Source organism: Dermacentor andersoni, chromosome 5 (genome assembly GCF_023375885.2).
Source record: "Dermacentor andersoni chromosome 5, qqDerAnde1_hic_scaffold, whole genome shotgun sequence".
In the NCBI taxonomy this organism is placed as follows: Eukaryota; Metazoa; Arthropoda; class Arachnida; order Ixodida; family Ixodidae; genus Dermacentor; species Dermacentor andersoni.
In genome coordinates, this window is record NC_092818.1 from 164929698 (window position 1) to 164948932 (window position 19235).

The following is a 19235-nucleotide window of genomic DNA, read 5'->3' on the forward strand; positions in this document are numbered from 1 at the left end:
TGTAACAGAAACAGAATACACAACGACAATTTATCCCTACACCCAAGCACTCCTGGCACACAGCAAATGTCTGCTTGTGTTACAACGTTCTCTGTGTTGACATGAGCTGCATGGCCAGTGTTGATCTCAAGCTTTCTTTTTGCGAGCAACATGAATCGGCCTTATTACGTTGTGGGCTGCAAATCTAGCGATCGGTGACATGTCAAACTGCGACATTGTGGCCCTCTGCAAGGCGACATGCGAGCAGAGTGGCTGCAGTTCATTGGGCTGTCGGTATCCAGTCAGCGCCAGGATCTATGTGTCTGCGGCCATCACTTTATGTCAGAGGATTACTACGAAGTTTTAGCGTGTCTGACATTCGGGTAAAGGCAAGCGCAAGTGGACTGGGCATTTTACCGGATAAGCAGAGACGCAAACGTGAACTGTAAACACTGCTTAGATAGCTCTCACTGGGAATTGATGGCCATGCCGCTAGGAGAGAGATTTGAGAGGCTTCGCATGCTTGCTCCAAGACCATTGGAAGTAGATGGCATGATGTCGCATCATGACACAGAGCTATGAAGGCGGAGCTTAGCCCCGATCGCTAGGCAAACGAGTTGAGGAGAAAAAGCATAGCTAGGGAGGAGGGTAACTTGTAATCGTCTATAGTGCTCTTACTATGAGACTATTCACTTAAGTTGTGGCAAGAATGTTTTACTGTAGCTTACCCTATGAGTCTACAAAATTTGTGCAAACTGCTTCAGGGACCCTTTAAAAGAAACATACACCACCATTCCACCATTGTATTCTGCCACTCTAAAGTCGTGGGGCAGAAATTTGATGGTCAACAAAGAAGCTCAAAAGGAACCCAACACGATGAGTGATGGAAAGGGAAATTAGGGGCATAATGTTGAGACATAGAAACACAGCAGTATGGATAAACCCAAATAGATTGTATTTTTGTTTAGATTAAGAGGAAGGACCTGTAATGTGAAAAACAGATAACCAGTGGTCTATTAGAGAAAAGGTCTGGTGGCCAAAGGAAGGGAAGCAGTGGAGGGAGGCAGATAATTAGACAAAGTGATAATATCGACAAATGTGCAGGTCAAAGGTGGGTAACAGACTGGTGGCAAATGGAGATCTTGGAATAGATCTGTGTATTACATGGGAGTGGTGGCAAGTGCTCAACCATTCCAAATAGCCTCAGGGTAACACACACTATTTGTATGTTGATGAACACAACTGATCTTAGGACTGTTGTAGACAATACAGAACAAAAAGAACAAAATATGACAACCAAATATACTTGTTCTCTGCACTGCCATATGGTACCAATAAAACTTTTGTGTTGATTTACCTGGCTTTAGACATCAAAGCAACACCTGGGCTATCAGTGATGACATAGCGGAGGGCCCGTGATAACTGAGTGTTTAACATCCCGAAGCATCACAGGGACTATGAGATGCTGTAGCAGATGAATTCTGACCACATCCAGTTTTTCTATTATGCACTGAATGTTTGGTGCCATAAGTGTTTCTGCATTCTATCTCTAGTGAAATGAGGCTGCCTCACTTGAAAATCATAATCCTGGCCTCTTTCTCAGCACCAGAACGCCACAGCCGCTGAGCCTTACATCGTAGATAGCAGAGGATTAATTTTCATCCACTGAGGCTTTTTAATGGGCACCCAAATATATGTGGAGTGGCACATTTATATTCTGCCCCCATAGGCATATGGCTACTGCACACAGCTGGCAACCGAACCCGCACAGAGGAATGATCCACGTTCTTGCTGCAAGTGCTATTAATTTGTCAGATGCATTCCCACCAACTGCCCCAAGACACGAAGCCATGGTTATTGCTAACAGCTCTAGTAACTGGTAACTGATTCTCTACTGCAAAACCAGATTAGCACATTCAAGTTAATATTTGATTTATATTCCTTTAAAGCCCAACTGTAGCGAAATGTCACACTGGCTAAATAGGCAATATATTGATACATACTACTGAAGCAATCATGACAAAGCGACATGGCTGGCAATTGTTTTTCTTATGAGCAGCCCCTAAATAGCACCTAAGCTGATATATGTGGGCACTTTTTTATCTCTTGCTATCGCGATTGGCTCTCTTCAGTAAGCTTGCTCAAAGGCGCCAATTCCCGACCGAACAGTCCGATCCCAATCGGGCTCGGCCGACCAACACTTTCGCCGGCAGAGGGGGCGTCATTTATGCCCAACCTGGATAAAGGCAGCTTAAGAATAATTTAGCTTTGCCGCTAGCACACAAAAATTGGTGCTGTGAGCACTTTTGAATCAAACATGACTTTCGCGGAAAATCGAGATTGCTGAAGTTTAGCAACCTCATTTACCGAACTATGACCTCGCTTAAGCCTGACGCACTTAACTGACGTGGCAACTGAAGTGTGCACCCGATAAACATTCTCACCTGTATTCGTACTTGTTATCGTAGTATTTGTCTGAGTAATGGATTGCGGTCTCTGGCATCCCAAGATGACCTGGACAAATCAACATTTGGTACAGGGTCAATGGATTTCAGCACCGGAGTAGTGCCTCAACGGTAGCCCCACTCGACCCCATATTCAACCAAAATATAGAGGTCAGCAAACAATTATCGTACTAGCAGCACCTTGCATCAAGAAAGAATAAAAAAAACGTAGAAGAAAAGGTGCACATTAAGTATGCCTTATGTGTGGTTGGCGCCCACTGGACGACTACAAATCGCCTTTCACCGATTAGAGGCGCACGAACTCAAATTTCGGCACGTAAAATACTGAGTCCTCCCCTGAACTATTCAATCACGATGGGTAACATTTAAAATAAATCGGACGTCAAGCAGAGAGTGTGTTACCGTTGCTTTCCAGAAGAAACGCACAATTCAAATGAGTGCCGCTTTTTGAATTGCTCCGTACGGCTTCGACTAAACTTTGGCTCGTTTTGACTAGTTTTGACTTATAGAAAAAACAGCGTGGCCAACTTGGGACGAGGCAGATTCTGCTCGAGGTGATGCGACGATGTTCCCTAGAACTGCCTAGAATCATTGAACCATGTTTTGAAGTACTCTTTTTTCCGTTCGGAAAGAGGAAAGACACCCATATTAGCAGTATCAGGGCGTCTACCCAGTCGACATTTTCAAATTCCCCGAGTTTTTCAGGTTTTCCCTGAGTGCCTTTGCAATATTCCTTGAGTGACACAGAACCATGGAGAAAGGAAACCTCCATGCACAGAACTTTGTTTTATGTCAAGACTGGCTGACACCATGTCGCCCGGTGCTGTCACCCGACTAGTAAGCATGTCAAAAACTAAAAACAACTTAATCCAGTTTGAATAGTAAGGATCGAGCATTGTTTACATTATTAAAAATAGAAAACTGAAGGGAGGGTTAGTAAAATGGCGCAGCGAATATCTTCGAAAAAAAAAAAATGGTAAAGCACATTAGAGCTGTGCACGGGCTCGGGCCGGCCCGAAAGCCCGGACGGGCCGGGCTCGGGCCATTTGGAGATTCTCTTACTCGGGCTTGGGCCGGTCCCGGGCAAGGCTTTCTATGTCTCGAACGGACCGGTCGGGCTCCCCGATCTCGACTGCGTACCTAATTATGCTCGCATGTATGTAGGTACAGCAGGAAGTGCAATGTACTTATTCATCAAAAATGGAATTTGCAGGGACGGGAGAAAAGTACAAACGCTAACAAAAGGCAAATGAAAGCTAGCGGAGGCTCGGAATGCGTTTTCGGTTCTACCAAGTACCAACGCTTTGGAAAAGCCGCCGCTTGCAGGCGCCTCCCATTAAAAAGGCTGAGAAGGGAAGCGTTTGGGAAGCGAAGATAAGTCTCTGTACGGCGCACGCGGGGTCGCCTTTGCCACACATACAAATTAGCTAAGCGGCGGCGTATAGGGGGCTTTTCCAATGGGCAGTATAGCTTGAAGACTGGTCGTTGACCGAAGTCGACAGGAAGCACACGTCGTCACTGCCCATGCTAGAAAGGTCGCTGTTTTCTTTCAGCAGCACCTTAGAAACGGGTGAACTTTTTCAACTCGCCGCTGTCTGCACCTAAAAAAAGGGACGATCGGGTGTTTTGTGGCATTCTCAGGACGAGGCTTCACAAAGCTCCGAAGACGCGCACCCGGAAGCGCTTTCCTTCTCTTGTTCGTCTTCCCGGTCGGAGCGAGGCGCCAGGAGCGGAAAGCGCGCGCCGCCGCCGCTCCTCCAGTCCGGCCATGCTAGTTGCGAGCAACAATGGCGGGGGCCGTTTGAAGGCCATTTGAAGATTCTCTTACTCGGGCTTGGTCCGGGCCCAGGCCAGGCTTTCTATGTCTCGGACAGAGCGGTCGGGCTCCCCGATCTCGACTGCGTACCTTATGCGAAAGTATGCTTGTCGTCTCGCATGTAGGTACAGCACGAAGTGCAATGTATTTATTCATCAAAAATGGAATCTACAGGGACGGGAGGAAAGTACAAACACTAACATACGCTATGCTCTCTTACGCCACGATCGCGTAAGAGAGCTTCTCGCGTCGATACCAGGGGAGTACTCGTGCACTCTGCAAGAACAACCTCCCGCAAAGAAGACATGCATGGACTTCTTCAGCGAGTGGAGCGACGCAGCCAGCAACCAGACTGCTGAACAAGAGCTGACCGGTTACTTGGCCGCAGAATCGACACCGTGCTCGGAATCTGAACTAGTGCAGTTTTGGAAAAGCAAGGAAGCCACGTACCCGAAACTTGCTCTTCTTGCTAAGAGGCTAATAGCCATTCCGGCCACCAGTTCAAGCAATGAACGACACTTCAGCGCTGCCGGATTCATAATGCAGGAGTGCCGCACTTGCCTTAACCCTTCATCAATGGACAACTTGTTTTTGCACAATAGCTTAGAATAACAATTCTGTGCGCACGCTGCATCTGTATATATTCACGATTTTGCCATATGGAATGCAAGAGTTCAACATTATAAGGTCATTTAAATAAACCGATTTTCCTGATATTGTTTCTTTTTGTGTAGGCGTCGCCTTATTGCAAGTCGGGTCGGGCCCGGGCCGGCCCTTAACTCGGCCTAAGGCCGAGCCGGGCTTCTTTAGCGTCGGGCCAGACCGGGACGCCTGTGGTAGTGTAGGGCCCGGGCCAGGCGCGGGCTCTGAATTGCGGCCCGTGCACAAATCTAAAGCACATTGCAAATCATGTCGAACATTTTAAATTACGAATGAAAAGAGATGCATACAGACGCAAATATTTTCGAAAATGACCTATTTCTATCAACTGATAGCAAGCTCATTGGCGCTAGGCCCGAGCTTTGTCACAAGCATGGAGGCAAGTGAGATTTTCTCAGCAGCTGGAAAGTCGGCCTCATGAAACTGTCCTGGCATACTCTCAGCACGTGCACAATGCCGCAGTGTTCCGTTTCACTGCTTTAGAGAGTTTTGTTGGTTTGGATGAGTGTCACCTGCGTCTCGGCGTCAGCCAACGCTGCTTTTTGAGCTCAAACTCCTTCAAAGAAGAGGCGGCACAGTTCCTCTCCCGATCATTCCTTAATGCGACGGTCCTTTCTCGTCCTCGTTCCGCCGCGCGAGGACTCCGTGCATGGCAGCATTCTGAAAGAAATCGAATTTCGTTTCAACAGCGGAGTGACCGTGGCAACGTGTGTCGTAACCGAAGGCTCGCCGCGCATCGCGCGGTCATCCTGACATATATATAGGTGCCTTTGTGATTGAAGGTCACGCGTACTATAGGTGACTGTTAGTGTACCTTTTTCTATTTTCTTTTTTGAAAGAGAGACGGAAGTTTATTGCCTTAGAAATGGGCGAGCAAGACATTTCGCGATGAACGTGCGCAATCGCGTTTCGCGGTGACTACTGAGCTGGTTTGAATGTCTTGTCATATTTCCAAGTACCGTACTTTCAGATGCGCAAGTCGCACATTTTTATAACACTTCCCACGCAAGAAAAATATGCTGTATAAGACGCACCCATTTTAGATCGGCCAACGGTAGGTCGGAGGCGCGCGCGTCTAATACACCGGAAGATACGTTACATGAAAATTTCGCGATGAAACACTCGAACCAGCTTAAACGCAGACTGCGATGTTTCAAATGGTCATGAACGAGTAGTATTCCCATTAAGAATGACCTCAGCAAAGCTGCAGGGCTCGCAATACGCCTTTACTTTTTTTTTTTTTTTTTCGTTTTCCTGTGCTGCTCTCTGCCGCACCTCGCTGGAAACGTTTTGGAAGGGTGCCGGGGCTTTCGCCGGTTGATTTATGTACCAATGCCCGTGTTGAGTTTGCGTCGGCAGTGCATTTTGTGGATTGCCATTAATTAATAATGCCTTCTTCGGGGCAACATGTCGTACCTGGAAGCCACGTCGCACTCACCGCGAATGCTGGATGAGCAAGCCTTAAGCGCGTTGTTGTGTCAACTGTGCGGCCGTTGTAGACGTGCCGAGTTCGGTCTGCCGACGCGGCTGCCGTGGAGTTTGTTGTCGGCGATTTCCGTCCCCGCACCTCAGTTTTTGTACTGCTTCTACACATTCTTGAGATATTTCGCACATCCGAGAAGACTCAGAGCGCCGCCTTCCGCGTCGGAGTTACCAAAGCGATGTGTTAGTCATCTGCAGCCACATATGGTTAATTTTTAGCTTCAAATGTGAAAATGGCGCATCGCAGATATAAAATCACGTCAAAACGTAGCAAAACATATTCATATCTGCGCGTATGAGTCACGTTGTTGCACACAGAAACGAGTCAATATGAGTGGCCGAGCCACTTAACCCCTTTAAGAACGAAATGTTTAAATACCCCCCAAAATGTTCATGTTCTACCTACAGGTGCAAAAGGAATCAATATCCATAAACAGCAAAAATAAAATATTTCGCGGAAATTTTGTCAGCATATGGGGAAAACACCCAGACAGGAAATTGGAAATGGACTTCACCTGAAGCCACCCGAGGTTTAGTTTTGTATTTCTATAGACAGCTCTCGTCATATGTGAACCAAAGGCGTACATTTCATTCGCTTTACATCCCATGTGCGACACCAATGCAGCTGGATATCTCGCGTCAGCAGGTCCCCTCTGACCTCTTGCTCGAAAGACATGCAGCGAGTCGCGGGTCAAACTTCTGCCGCGTTCAGCGTTCCTGTCTAAACCAACAAATGACGCTTGCTGCCTCATTCAGTGTTGGCCTAAGACATAGCCAGTAACTTCGTACTCAAAACTGAAACTCTTAAAAGAAAAGAACATTTTACCGGTGCGTTGCCTGCAGGCAACATTAGTCAAAAGTTTAAACAACGTCAACTGTGATCCAGACACATTACGGGCTGTTATTCCGATTACCGCTTTTGTTTTACTTCGTCACACTTGGTTTGCGCGTGCCATATATAGATATATGTAAAGTATTAGAAAAGGAAACTGCTCGACATTGTGGGAGATACGGGGTTCTCCTCCGTACTCTTGGGACAAAGGAACGACAACACAGTAGTGCAAACAATCACAAGGGCATTTATTGCACCTTTCATAGATCAACGCCTGCTAGCCGAGTTGCTATCCCCAAAACATGCCGATGGGCGCGCGACAAATCTAGAAGTCCGACTTACCGCGACCGCATTGCGAGCGAATATGTTCGCCTCATGCTGGATCCCAACGCCTGGTCGTTCGCGTGTACAGTCACGCCAACGGTGTCCAAGGCGGCCACGCGAGATGGTCTCGCAGAAGCATGGGTCGGAGCGGTACGGCACGTCCGTCCCGCTTGCTTCCCGAACCCAAACAGACCAAGCGCCTTCCCTTTCGGCGCCCAAGTAACCCCGCAGCAGCGCGACACTCGCGCCATCTCCCGCACTGCGCCTCAACCACTCCGACCGCCGCGGGCGAAGCCGCCCTGCAGGAGACGAGCTATGCGGGAAAACTAGATCTCTGGGGAGGCGTGAGAGTCACGCATCCCCACAACATAAGCGCTCACTTACAGGCCATGCAATTCCCTCGCGAAAACGTGGATGCCAGCGCGCTGGTAATTGAGCGAGGTAGTTTATGCTGTTGTACCAAATGCACAGTCTCTTGTTTCCCCTTTGATGTAGACGTAAACGTGCATCTCTGGAATTAAACGTGTAGGCATAACAGCACGTACGGACCCACCATTCTACGCAGCGAATGCGACTGGCAGTCTTTGGGAACGATGACTTACATACGTTGGCACAGCGCTGTTTCGCTGCTTGCCACTTAGTGTGTATGCGCGGTACAAAGTAAAGACGACTTGATTCAAATCGCCAAGGTCCGAACTGAACTATAAGAGCAGCTTCCACCGACATAACTGATTACATTTAAGTTCAGGTTCGCCAGTAGCGGGTGCGGCAACTCGACAGCGCCAGGCCTAACCTTCGCTGGACAGGACCGTGGGTGATTAACGGATACGGTCCCACACCACAGCATCGAAGGCTGTCAACATGCTGCAAGTAAGCTAAATCCTTGGAGGCATTTCAAATGCAGGGCTTTTCAGAAGCTGCATTGTCGACTCTGGAACTATGTCCAAAATTTTATTTCAGTTCGCATATAACTCCAGTGAACGCCGAGTTGACAAGAATATGCACTAAAAAAAAAAAATGTTTACAACTGTACAACGTTCTCCACACAGGGGAAATATTTCTAAAGAAAAAGCACACCGTCATTTTCTTAAGTTCCAGTGAACATTGTACATCGAGTACATGTCATAGAAAAGTACAAGTGGATGCAAGCAGATAAATTTACAGGGCAGTGAACAGTGAAGTACAAAAGTAACGGTGATGAAACAGCGATCCAGACATAACATCGCAGACACGTGCGGTGGTGGCGTCCGATCAATGTCCAATCTTGCTGAAGGGCGGCTCAGGATCTGCTTTGCTTGGCTGTGTAGTGGTACGCAGCTTTACCGTTAACATGAATAATGACTAGGCAGGTTTTAAAAAATAAGCTTGGTGCCATGCCAGCACTATATGTCAAAGGATAAGCATGATGCTCACAAGCTGACGTAAATGTTTTATTGCCTTTGACACCATATGTTTTGTAACGGTATAAGCCAATGTTTCGCATTAGCCATGATGAATAACTTCATAAACAAGGAAGATAGGGACAAAGAAAATATGCCAACAGAGACCCCTTGGATTAGAAAAGTTGACGAGGCAAGGGCCACAGACAAAAATACCACTGGACGCCCTTCAATTAAGGGGAACGCCCAGAGCCAAAGTTGGAAGGATTTTGGAAAAGATTGGCGACCATCACTGCGGAACATCAACGAGCTTTCTGAAGAACTCAAATGAGACGAGGCCAGCCACCAAGATTTCCATGGAAGTGAGAACGCACCCAGCTAAAAATATGCCAACAACCAGATGAAGTGATCGAAGTCGCACGCGCGTACAATAACTAGAAAACATACACGCAACACACACACGCACGCTCATACGAACACGTACGCGCGCGCGCAGCTTCACAATGCGAACCTGCATCAGCGTAACATTACGAGAGCACACGATGTGAATTAACGTGCACCATGCAACCTCGAGATTGACTGAGCAGTGTACCACATGAGCCAGCATGTTACCTGGAATTGTTTTAGTCCGCTCGTCAAAGAGTCAGGAACCCTCAATACGAGCCTTTATCAAACGGCCATAATACAGCTACCGAACGGTAAGAACTCGCACAGGGATGGCGTGATCGGTGTACGCGTCAAGACTCCGTAGTTCTGCAGCGTCATCGAAGCAGCACGGAGCAGGCAGTGAGGGACTTTTCCTGCAGCTCAACGTCAGCGGGCGTAGCAATGTGACGAACTGTCTCGTGAGCAAGGCTCGACGCACTGCGGCGAGCACTGGACGTCATGGGCTACTGCGCAGGCGGAAGAAATCTTGAGTGGCGGCGGATGTCAAGACAAGGGTTGCAGATTGAAACGACAAAAAAAAAAAAAAAAAAAAAGACTTTAGCCGTCAGCACACCGTCGCAGCAGGGGTCGGAAGAATTCAGATTTACCTACGCGCAGTCGCCGTACTGCAGGGCGGGTCGTGCAGGGTTCTTCATTGGCCAGGAAACCAGTAGCTGTGTGGCTCGAAGAGAAGTGCATATGCGGTCAGCCGCGGACGACAGGCGATGAACGTCATTCGTCTGGGACACTGCTGAGCGCAGGGACGTTGCTGGAGTGCGCTAAAAGCGGAGGCCTTAAGGGTGCGTACCTGAAACTAAAAAAAGACAGCTTTTCAAATTAGGGATATAAATGTATAAATAAATAAATATAACCAGAAAGTAGGTACTCTAGGTACCTACTTACCGTTCGGTAGCTGTATTATGGCCGTTTGATAAAGGCTCGTATTGAGAGTTCCTGACTCTTTGACGAGCGGACTAAAACAATTCCAGGTAACATGCAGGCTCATGTGGTACACTGCTCAGTCAATCTCGAGGTTGCATGGTGCACGTTAATTCACATCGTGTGCATCGTGTAGGACAACTAGGTACACCATGTACTCACCATGACAGAGTATAGTACTCACCATCGCACGAGCCGTGGGAGATGAACTCGTCAAACGTGGTCCGCATGTCGAGCGACAGAAACGCAGCATGGCACAAGGAATGGAAAAGAAACAAAGTGGCCACGTATACTTTGGCCGCAACGCGCCGCGCTGCGGACCGAAGGCAACATCCGTGCTTCAGCGTAGCTATAGATGAACTGGAAGTAATACGCCACTGGTTAGCCTGACACTAATTCCGAATGCCACCGACTTCCGCGATTCCACATTTCGCGCCCTTTCGCGCACGTGGACGCGGAAGTGTGGCGGGGAAGCGATAGCACTCGGAACAACTCGGTGCAAACGCTTGTCTGCAAGAAGTTAAAAAAAAAAAAACGCGGCAACAGAAGGAAAATGATCGTTGCCATAATCTGGCCTTCCATAATCTGCCGGTTTCGGAATGTTCCGATAGCGTCCACTTAGCTCAACATGAGAAATTTCTTGCCTGGAAAGTCAATTGCATTGGAAACATGCAATAATTATTCCTAAATCAGAAGATCGGTTGTTCCTTCCTCCGACCGTCCGATATCAGTACTTCCTACGGCAAAAACACAGGAACATCTCGACTCATCTCAGAACCTATTTCACGATGAATGATGACGTTAACGCGACTAGCATTAAACCACTGTATAGCTATCGATGGTATTGCTGAAGACACCTTCATTTGGAATCTGTAGGGGTCGTTCTGTGATTTGTATTGTTTCGGTCATATGCCGCACACACTGTCTCCGGGATGAGTCAACTTTGCTGCGACGCCCGCTCTTTACATAGGGTCGGCCTCGCGCATGGCAACACGTGAAGACGGCTGTATGACGACCACCCCTGCAAACACACCAGTGTTCCTGCTGAGTTCCTGTGTGTAATTAGCATTCGGAATGGTAAAAGTCAAGAGAGAGGGAGATAAACTAAGAGGGAAAGGTTATCCAAGTGCGTGCCCGGTTGGCTACCCTACACTTGGGGAAGGGGACAAGGGAAGAACAGATAAGGAGAGAAAATAAAAATAAAAATAGTCAAGCCAGCTTTAAAAGTCAAGCCAAGACCGACGCTTTCCCGTCGCTACCGCCTCATGCCCAATCGGGATGCGACGCCTGCAGCGCCACCGGTGGCGTTCCTATATAATCCCGCCAGCGTAGCGAGAACCCAGCTGCCAGGCGCCTTCTGCCCAAAAGTAGCTGTCTTGCGTGCTCTGTATGATTAGTACACCGACTAAGGAGTTAACACGATTCAGGCACAACGGCGATACCTATTGCTTAGTAAAATACCACATCAGGGCTCTCTCACCGTTTGTGCACATTGAGGTCGTTGGCCGTTTCCGGAGCCGAAACACGCCATCAATACGTCTGTAGCATGCCATCCCTAAACATCTGCGCAGTATAGCTCCGATAATCCCAAAAGTATTGCTGACGCAGTTACTCAAAATTTCGGACAAACCTGAAATGCCACGAACATCACATGACACGTTTGCTCGGCATGCATGTCTTTTAACCCAACTTCATAACTCTTTGAGGCCTCGAGTCCATGATTGAAACCGCGTTCACCGCATTGTAATATTATGTTCAGGAGCTAACTCGACACACCGTCCCACCTCTTGGAAAAGCGATTTGCAACTGACGGTGGTCCGAAGCAGATCACCGTCCGTCGCAATATATATATATATATATATATATATATATATATATATATATATATATATATATATATTCGTGTACATGTGTGTGTATACATGCACATACACGCTCTTCTATGCTCTCCCGTCCCTTCTCTGCCTCTACCACGTGACCGGTTACCCACACTTCACACAGACACACTCTTTTTTTCACTTTGGCGCTCTTAATGCTAACGCTTTAATATACAAGAAAGCAGTCGGGAAGCAAACAAAAAATAAAGAATAGCCAACCTCCCCCAAAAAAACTGTGAGTTTGGCAAGGCTGTGAGTTTATAAATCACCAAAACAAGCAAGAGCCACGGCCGGCCGGCAACTAACGCAAGTTGCAACTATCATGCTGGCACGCTGGAAACTATATTCTAAACTAAAAGCAAAAATATAATAATAATAACACAGCAAGAAAACAAAACCAACGAAAACAAAACACGCAAGGAAAATAACAGACAAGGCATGTAAACCACTGAACACCAAAAAGACAACAAAAGCAACCGTAAAGTTATCTATAATGAAAATAAGCGTGGTGTGGAATGCGTGTATAAAATGGAATAAAATTATTAGAAAAGGTCAAGAAAGAAGTAAATAAAGAAACTTTGCTTGTCAATATGCCACTGGTACATTCTGATAGCTAATGCATTCTAAGAACCTCTAAGATATGCGATTTATTTTCTGGTCAGAGTAATCGACGGTGCGCTAAGACAACTATTGCCTTTTAAAAAAATTTCGTGCGCTTGAAACAATAAACGCGCATTAAAGTCCTTAAAGGGCTTAAGCACTGCGCAGTTTTTAAAATCCGCGCAACTAATTAGACGAGTCAAGTCGCCACATAAAAAGGCAGGTGTCGTCGGATGATTTCTTTTTGCCACAAATTCCAAACCAGTTTCTTCGAGGCGGAATTACTGCGCGGTATCGCAATGGAGTCGACGATGGTGATTTGCTGCTGGACAGTCTTCAGATTCCCTAGTCGACTCGCCTAGGGAAGACGAGGGGATTAAAAGCAGATACTTTTCGAAAGTGAGGACAGAGGGTCCTGATGTCAACTGAGACGTTAAGTTGCACCTGCATGGAGTGGACTTCCGCACTGGAGCCGTGTAACTAAGCTAAATAAGCCTTTTTTGTTTTCATTTTCTACAACTTGACATCGTAGTCGATGGGCTTGGTGAATTCCATGCCCTGAACGCCATCCTAGCCGCAACAGCGGTCCTTCGAGTTATGAACTCCTCGCTGGCAAACGAGCGCGTTGAGACGCTTGGCGCGTTTTCATTTGGCCTTGCACAGGCACAGTGAAAACGCAGGCGAGAGCTTGCGGGGACAAGGAACGCGCGGATAACACAGGCACAGGCTACTGAGAGCGAGGGTGATGTGGCCGCAGCGATGCCCTCTCTCCTCACGCAACACCTGGCGCGCTATAGTGCGGTAGAAGGTGTAAAGTATAAACCCCATGCAAGCGATCTTGCGCGCGACAGTGACAAGCGATGCGATGGAGATGGCTGTCGCGTTCACTCGTCGCCTACAAGTCGTACCCCATGCGTGCGACGATCTTGAGCGACGTCTCCGCGGTGTTGCCGGTATGAGGGCAGCAAATACGCGTCGAAACTATCGTGACTCGTGCTTTATTAATTTAAGTTGATGTATTTTACTGTAAAAAGCAGCATAAAATATTTCTGAAGGTCTTGCAGTAGATTCTTGCTCGTATAAAAATTCAATCGTTTGCTCGTTCCGTGTGACGATCGGTAGTATTCGAGTGATGTATAGTACATCCAGTTCCGGCTTCGCGCTATTGGCTTGTCGGTCACAGCCCTTCCGGGTGACGAGCGACGAATTCTAGATTTCCAGAACCGAGCGATCGAGCGACAAGACCGAGCGATCTGTTCAAGTGACGACCCGTTTCGTCGCTCGAAGCCGTCGCTCGTCACCGTCGCGCACAAAATCGCTCGCATGGGGCCTATCCCTGCCAAGCCTCTAAACCCAGCTCCGCCGAGGCGCGTTCGTGTCATGGCGTCGCCGCCAATGGGAATTAGGTGCCGTTTCGCTGCTACAGGTGCCGGCTTTTTCACTCAATGAGTCCTTTGACACTTTCGCATCAAAAATATAGCAAAACAAGCATTAGTGCGGACTAGAAAGAAGAAAGGTATTTTTCGCCCTATCTGGGTAAAAACGAGGAAGAAGCAGACACAAGATTGGCTACGGTTGCATTCGGTCCACATGCCCGCGTCTCTGCGCGTTTGAAACCAGCCACGCACAAAAAGGAAGTCGTGAGGAGTAATTCTGCAAGAATAGCTGTCCATCGTCGCCGAGTCTCCTCAAGGAAAAGCGGTCAGTTGGCGCTCAGTACTTCGTCTGTAGGATGAAGGGCCGAGTTCCGCTGTTACTGCTACTGTCTGCGCTTCAAGTGTGGACGATCGCGCTGACTGAAGCGACGCCAGACAGGACCACGGCTTCAGACGTCGGTGGGAGCGATCAGCTGCGTCTAGTGCATGTGGCTGTACTGTTTCGTCACGGGGAACGCGCTTCGCTCACGACGTTTCCCGGAGACCCCAACCAGAACTACGTGTGGCCCATGGGACGCGGGCAGCTCACCAAGAGGGGTCGCCAAACCATGTGGGCCCTCGGAACATGGATACGTGAGCGGTACGCACGCTTCCTCACCTACGACGTACGAGAGGTGAGCACCAAGGACGACTGCCGCGCTTCACCTTGTAGCACAGCTCACGCTTGTGTCGGAACAACATATCACCGGATTCGTGAACTCTGAGCCTGAGAGATTGCGCGTTGCCGTATGAAGAAGTACATGCACGGCCACGCCGCGCTCTTCTTGATTGGTTCTTAGCAAAGAAAGTGTCAATGCACCTTACTAGAAATGTGCGCGCACCGTCAGCGGCGGCTGCAGACGCTCCCTCCGCGAGTAGTCAGGCGCAATGCATCGTGGGAGAAGGGAGCGCCGGGACGCGCGCGACTCCCAAGGCGAGCGGGCGAGCCCCTGGCGACCTTACTTTAATGCGTTACCTTTAGTTCGTATGCAACTTTAAGGTCATTATATATGTTTGACTACCACTCCTTGTGAACAAATTTAACTCGAACTTGTTCACTTAAGAAGAGAACTTGAAATTAATAATCCGTCTTATCCCTCCAGTCGGGAGTCAGCTGGTGCACGCCATAAAAGCCGCCTTCTTCTCTCACTCGTGCAGGTGATCGCCCGAAGCAGTCCCGTCCCCCGCTGCTTCGACAGCGCCGCGATCCTCCTGTACGGCTTGTACCCAGCCGTCGACAAGGAAAGACAATGGAAGCGCGGCCAGGACTGGCAGCCGGTGCCCATCACGAGTCCGCCAGATGGCACGGACAAGTACGCCACTCTTTGTCTGCCGCGCTTCCTGGACAGCCTGACCGCGCTGTACGCCGCCGAAGTGCCTTGTTCTCTGGTCGGCGAGCCGTCATCTAAAACGCCTTCGTCTCGCACGAAAAACGAGCCGACGACAGCGGTGCCGCGAAGTTTCGGTACCGCAGGCAACCTGCTTGACTTCGTGGCCGCTGCGGCCAACGTCACCGACGAGCCCGGTGTGGCGCGGTTCGCGGCCACTTCGCGAGTCGTGGACGCCCTGTTCGTGAACCGCGAAAACGGCCTGCCACTGCCCGAGTGGGCTACGAAGCACCTGCGCCAGCTCGGTTGGCTCAACGAGAAGCTGGTTGAGATGATCGGAAAGTATCAGAAGGACAACATGGCGGGCGCCTTGCTCAGAGATTTCGTGGCAAGCATGAAACCCAAATATGCCGGCGGTGGCCTGATACTCACGCAAGGAAAGGACGACACTAACAAGGGGCCTAAGATAACGCTCTTCTCGTACCACGACATGAACGTCGCCGGCGTCATTCTGGGCATGAACGGCACGTTGAGTGGCAGGCCCCCCTACGGAGCCGCTGTCATTATCGAGGTGTTCGCTAAGAGCGGCGCATCTGAGGCGACCGCCGAAAGATACGTCAAGCTCTCTTACAAGGCCAACAACCAACATGTGACGAGCATTCCCGTCGAAGGCTGCGCCGACCCGTGTCCACTGGAGAAATTCGACGAAGTCCTGCAGCGTAAATTCAAGCCGGTGACCAGGGCGCAATGCGGTTGGAGCGAGCAACAGCCTCTTCTCTAAAGATTAGCGAACTGCACATTCGACTGTGCCGTTTGGATGTCCCTGCAAGAAGGAATCACGGAATTTCTAAATTATGTGAGATGGCGATTGTCAAGCGGCTATGTTCTGATGTAATATTGGATAAAAACGCATCTGCTTCTTAAAGCGCTTAATATCTTTCCTCACAAATCGCGACAACTAGAGGAAAAATCGTGTCGTCCTTGTCGTTAGAATGTTCTTTCAATAATTTAGTTACGTAGTTTTAGACCTTGTTTAAAATTACAAAGCCCAATTACACTCATTCTTATCGTAGCCCTAAACGTAACGTCTCTTCATTTAATCAAACCGCTGAAGTAACCGGCCGATTTCAGTGTCGTGTTATGTGTATTTTGGTATGATGGAAAGTGGGCGCTCCAGCAGTACACGTCATTCGAAGAGAAAGTGAGGGTATTTTTATTCGTTTCGTGGAAGATGGCTGAATGTTAGCGGTGAAAATGAAGGCCACATTTCCTTTTGAATTTAACGCTGGTGCTTCAGTGTGACATAGCGGATTTCAAGTTATATCGTCGTATCTGGGCCATTCTCGCCCAGGCAGGGTTGTAGAAACTTCCTTGATTGAGTCTTTGGTTCTTTCAGACTATGTGGTGGTCCTTAGCCGATGAGCGAGACCCCGTGTAGACGCTGTCGAAATCTGTGACGTCATGGCGAGTCGGTGTGCTAACTTCCGGGCAGCGACGCCATGCGCCTTTCGTTCTTGCGTTCTTTCGGTCTTTCCAAGCCTCATTTCATGTTAATGTGGCCGTTTCGATGTATCGAAATATCGAGCTATTTAATAAGCGCAATTGACTACAATACAGGTTCAGTGTCCCTTTCTGTCCACGCCAATATAAAACTGCTGATTATATCGTCCTGAAAGAGCTCTATAGTTCAAATCATTGCAATATACGCACTGATGCAGAGGGAAAACAACTGCGCCAAAACGACAAGATAGCTATATTGAAAGCGATGAGGAACTGAGCACTGTGTCGCAAGAAAGAAGGTAAGAAAGAAATAAAGAAAGAAAGGTGATCGACTATTTTGTGTTTCATGTACAGAAGCTTCGGATTTTCGCCTGTGCAGATGTAGTGACGCGTGTTTCAGAACGAACAAAGCGTTTCATGTGCCATGCCTAAAATGTATACATACGCTGCGCGCTTGTGGGACAATGTGACACCTTAAACCGCGAGTGAATAAAAGCCCTTTGTCGTGCGATAGTAGCCGTTCGTTTGTATGAGACGCGTATGGCATTGCGTACACGCTAGCCTGCAGGCTCAAGTTATGGCGTAGGTAGGTTGTGCGCGGTCAAAGCAGACAATGGTAAGGATTACTTGTTTCATGCGCTGACAAACAGCCCTGCAGATACTACGACGTTCACTTTGAATGAATATCAAAAAGCTGCGAATACGTTTTTTTTTGTAATTTCTTCGCCGCAGTCTACAATAGCCGTTGTAGTTTCGTATACCCCTCGTTACTAAATATAATTTTATACACATTCCGAAACTTAACAATCTTTGAAAACTTATTTAAATATTAGGGCCTTAAATTAAGATTCTGCTTCATCAATCACTAGAACTTAACTTTCTCTCTAAATTACAACAATTTACATTAAAATAGGCCCAGTGATTACCTCAGAAAAGCGTCTCTGCGTTATGCTGGACACGTCATTAGCGAACTCGGACGGCCAGTGGCAAAGAGCACTTACGGCCCAAAAGAATTTGTTGGTCCTTGTTTGCTTTTTAAGAAAGTCACTTGGTATATATATATATATATATATATATATATATATAACACTGTCGCCCGCTGCGCATGCTTCCTTCTGCCAAGAATCTGTGCCCCCTTACTTCGAGCGAGCCGCAGTGATTTGCGAATTTAGGGGCGAACAACCACGCGTAAAAAGCAGCACAAATGGCTCGGCCGGGAGCAGTGCTCCTGTGTTAGTAAGCCGTCGGCAGCCCTATATAATAAAGAAATCAGATTCTCGTAAGAAGGGATCATGCGCAGCGAGTTACAATGATTGACCAGGTGTTTGAGATGTCTTCTTTTTTTCATGTAAACTTTTTCATGTAGTGTTTCGTAAACATGTATATATATTGCATACCTGTCGATAAATAATCATTACCCACCGCGGTGTCTTAGCGGCTATGGTGTTGCGCTGCTAAGCACGAGGCCGCGGGATCGAATCCCGGCTGCAGCGGCCGCATTTCGATGGGGGCGAAATGCAGAAACGTCCGTGGTCCCGCGCATTGGGGGCGCGTTAAAGATCCCCTGTTGGTCAAAATTAATCCGGAGTCCCCACTACGGCGTGCCTCGTAATCAAATCGTGGTTTTGGCACGTAAAACTCCATAATTTATAGATCGCCATTTGGAAGTCGGCGCTTGTTCCCTCTCGTTTCCTTCACCGCGTTGCCTCTTGCGCTGTTCACATTTAGTATGGATTACCAACTAGCCCAGTCAGCCGTCTCGATATAGTAACATTGGCTCATGTATACAGTGCTTAGCGACTGAAACGCGACACTCAGACAGCATGGCAGCCGGCGCTTTCTGCACCACCGGTGATCGAGGAGGAGGCCGAATGCAGTTACGATGCACCGAAAAAATTCTCGCTTTCATGTCACACTAAAATGCATCACCTCAGTGTCACCAGCGGACACCGGTGGCGCAAGAAAGTGCCGCCCACTAGTGTTCCATAAATGTCTGTAAGAGAAGCATGATCTTTGCTAAAAGGTCCTTAAGCAAATGCTCGAAAGCGTCGCAAGTGCTCAAAGCATTGATAACGGGGAGTCATATGCGGGCAACGTTTTAGAGTGTGCACGTATAGTTTAATTTCAGGCAACTGAAATTCTTAATGCAACTGACTGCTCAGAAGAAACAGCTTCTCTTCAATTGCGCTATATGATTCTGAAAGGTCGCACAG

General features: G+C 48.2%; 2 protein-coding genes across 6 annotated transcripts in view; one reads left to right on the plus strand and one right to left on the minus strand.

Moving 5' to 3' along the window:
• The window catches only part of LOC126531573 (cyclin-dependent kinases regulatory subunit-like), a 29837-nt gene extending 19757 nt beyond the window's left edge, over positions 1 to 10080 (minus strand). The window contains exons 1-2 of one of the 5 annotated variants that reach the window (XM_055071257.2): positions 9976 to 10080; positions 2424 to 2493 (exon numbers count right to left, since the gene is read on the minus strand). In XM_055071257.2, the coding sequence (XP_054927232.1) occupies positions 2424 to 2482 (59 nt within the window). In that variant the 5' untranslated portion in view covers positions 2483 to 2493; positions 9976 to 10080. Of the gene's footprint in view, positions 1 to 2423; positions 2494 to 2615; positions 2689 to 2846; positions 2952 to 5432; positions 5556 to 9975 lie in introns of those variants that run through there. The other 4 variants (XM_055071258.2, XM_050179138.3, XM_072288449.1 and 1 more) reach the window with 4 other exon arrangements.
• A 3911-nt stretch (positions 10081 to 13991) lies between these two features.
• On the plus strand, positions 13992 to 16447 carry LOC126531571 (prostatic acid phosphatase-like). The gene is made up of 2 exons (XM_050179137.3): positions 13992 to 14829; positions 15353 to 16447. Exons 1-2 carry the CDS (start codon positions 14512 to 14514, stop codon positions 16301 to 16303), a joined length of 1269 nt encoding a protein of 422 aa, XP_050035094.2. The 5' UTR covers positions 13992 to 14511; the 3' UTR covers positions 16304 to 16447.
• The last annotated feature ends 2788 nt before the right edge of the window (positions 16448 to 19235 follow it).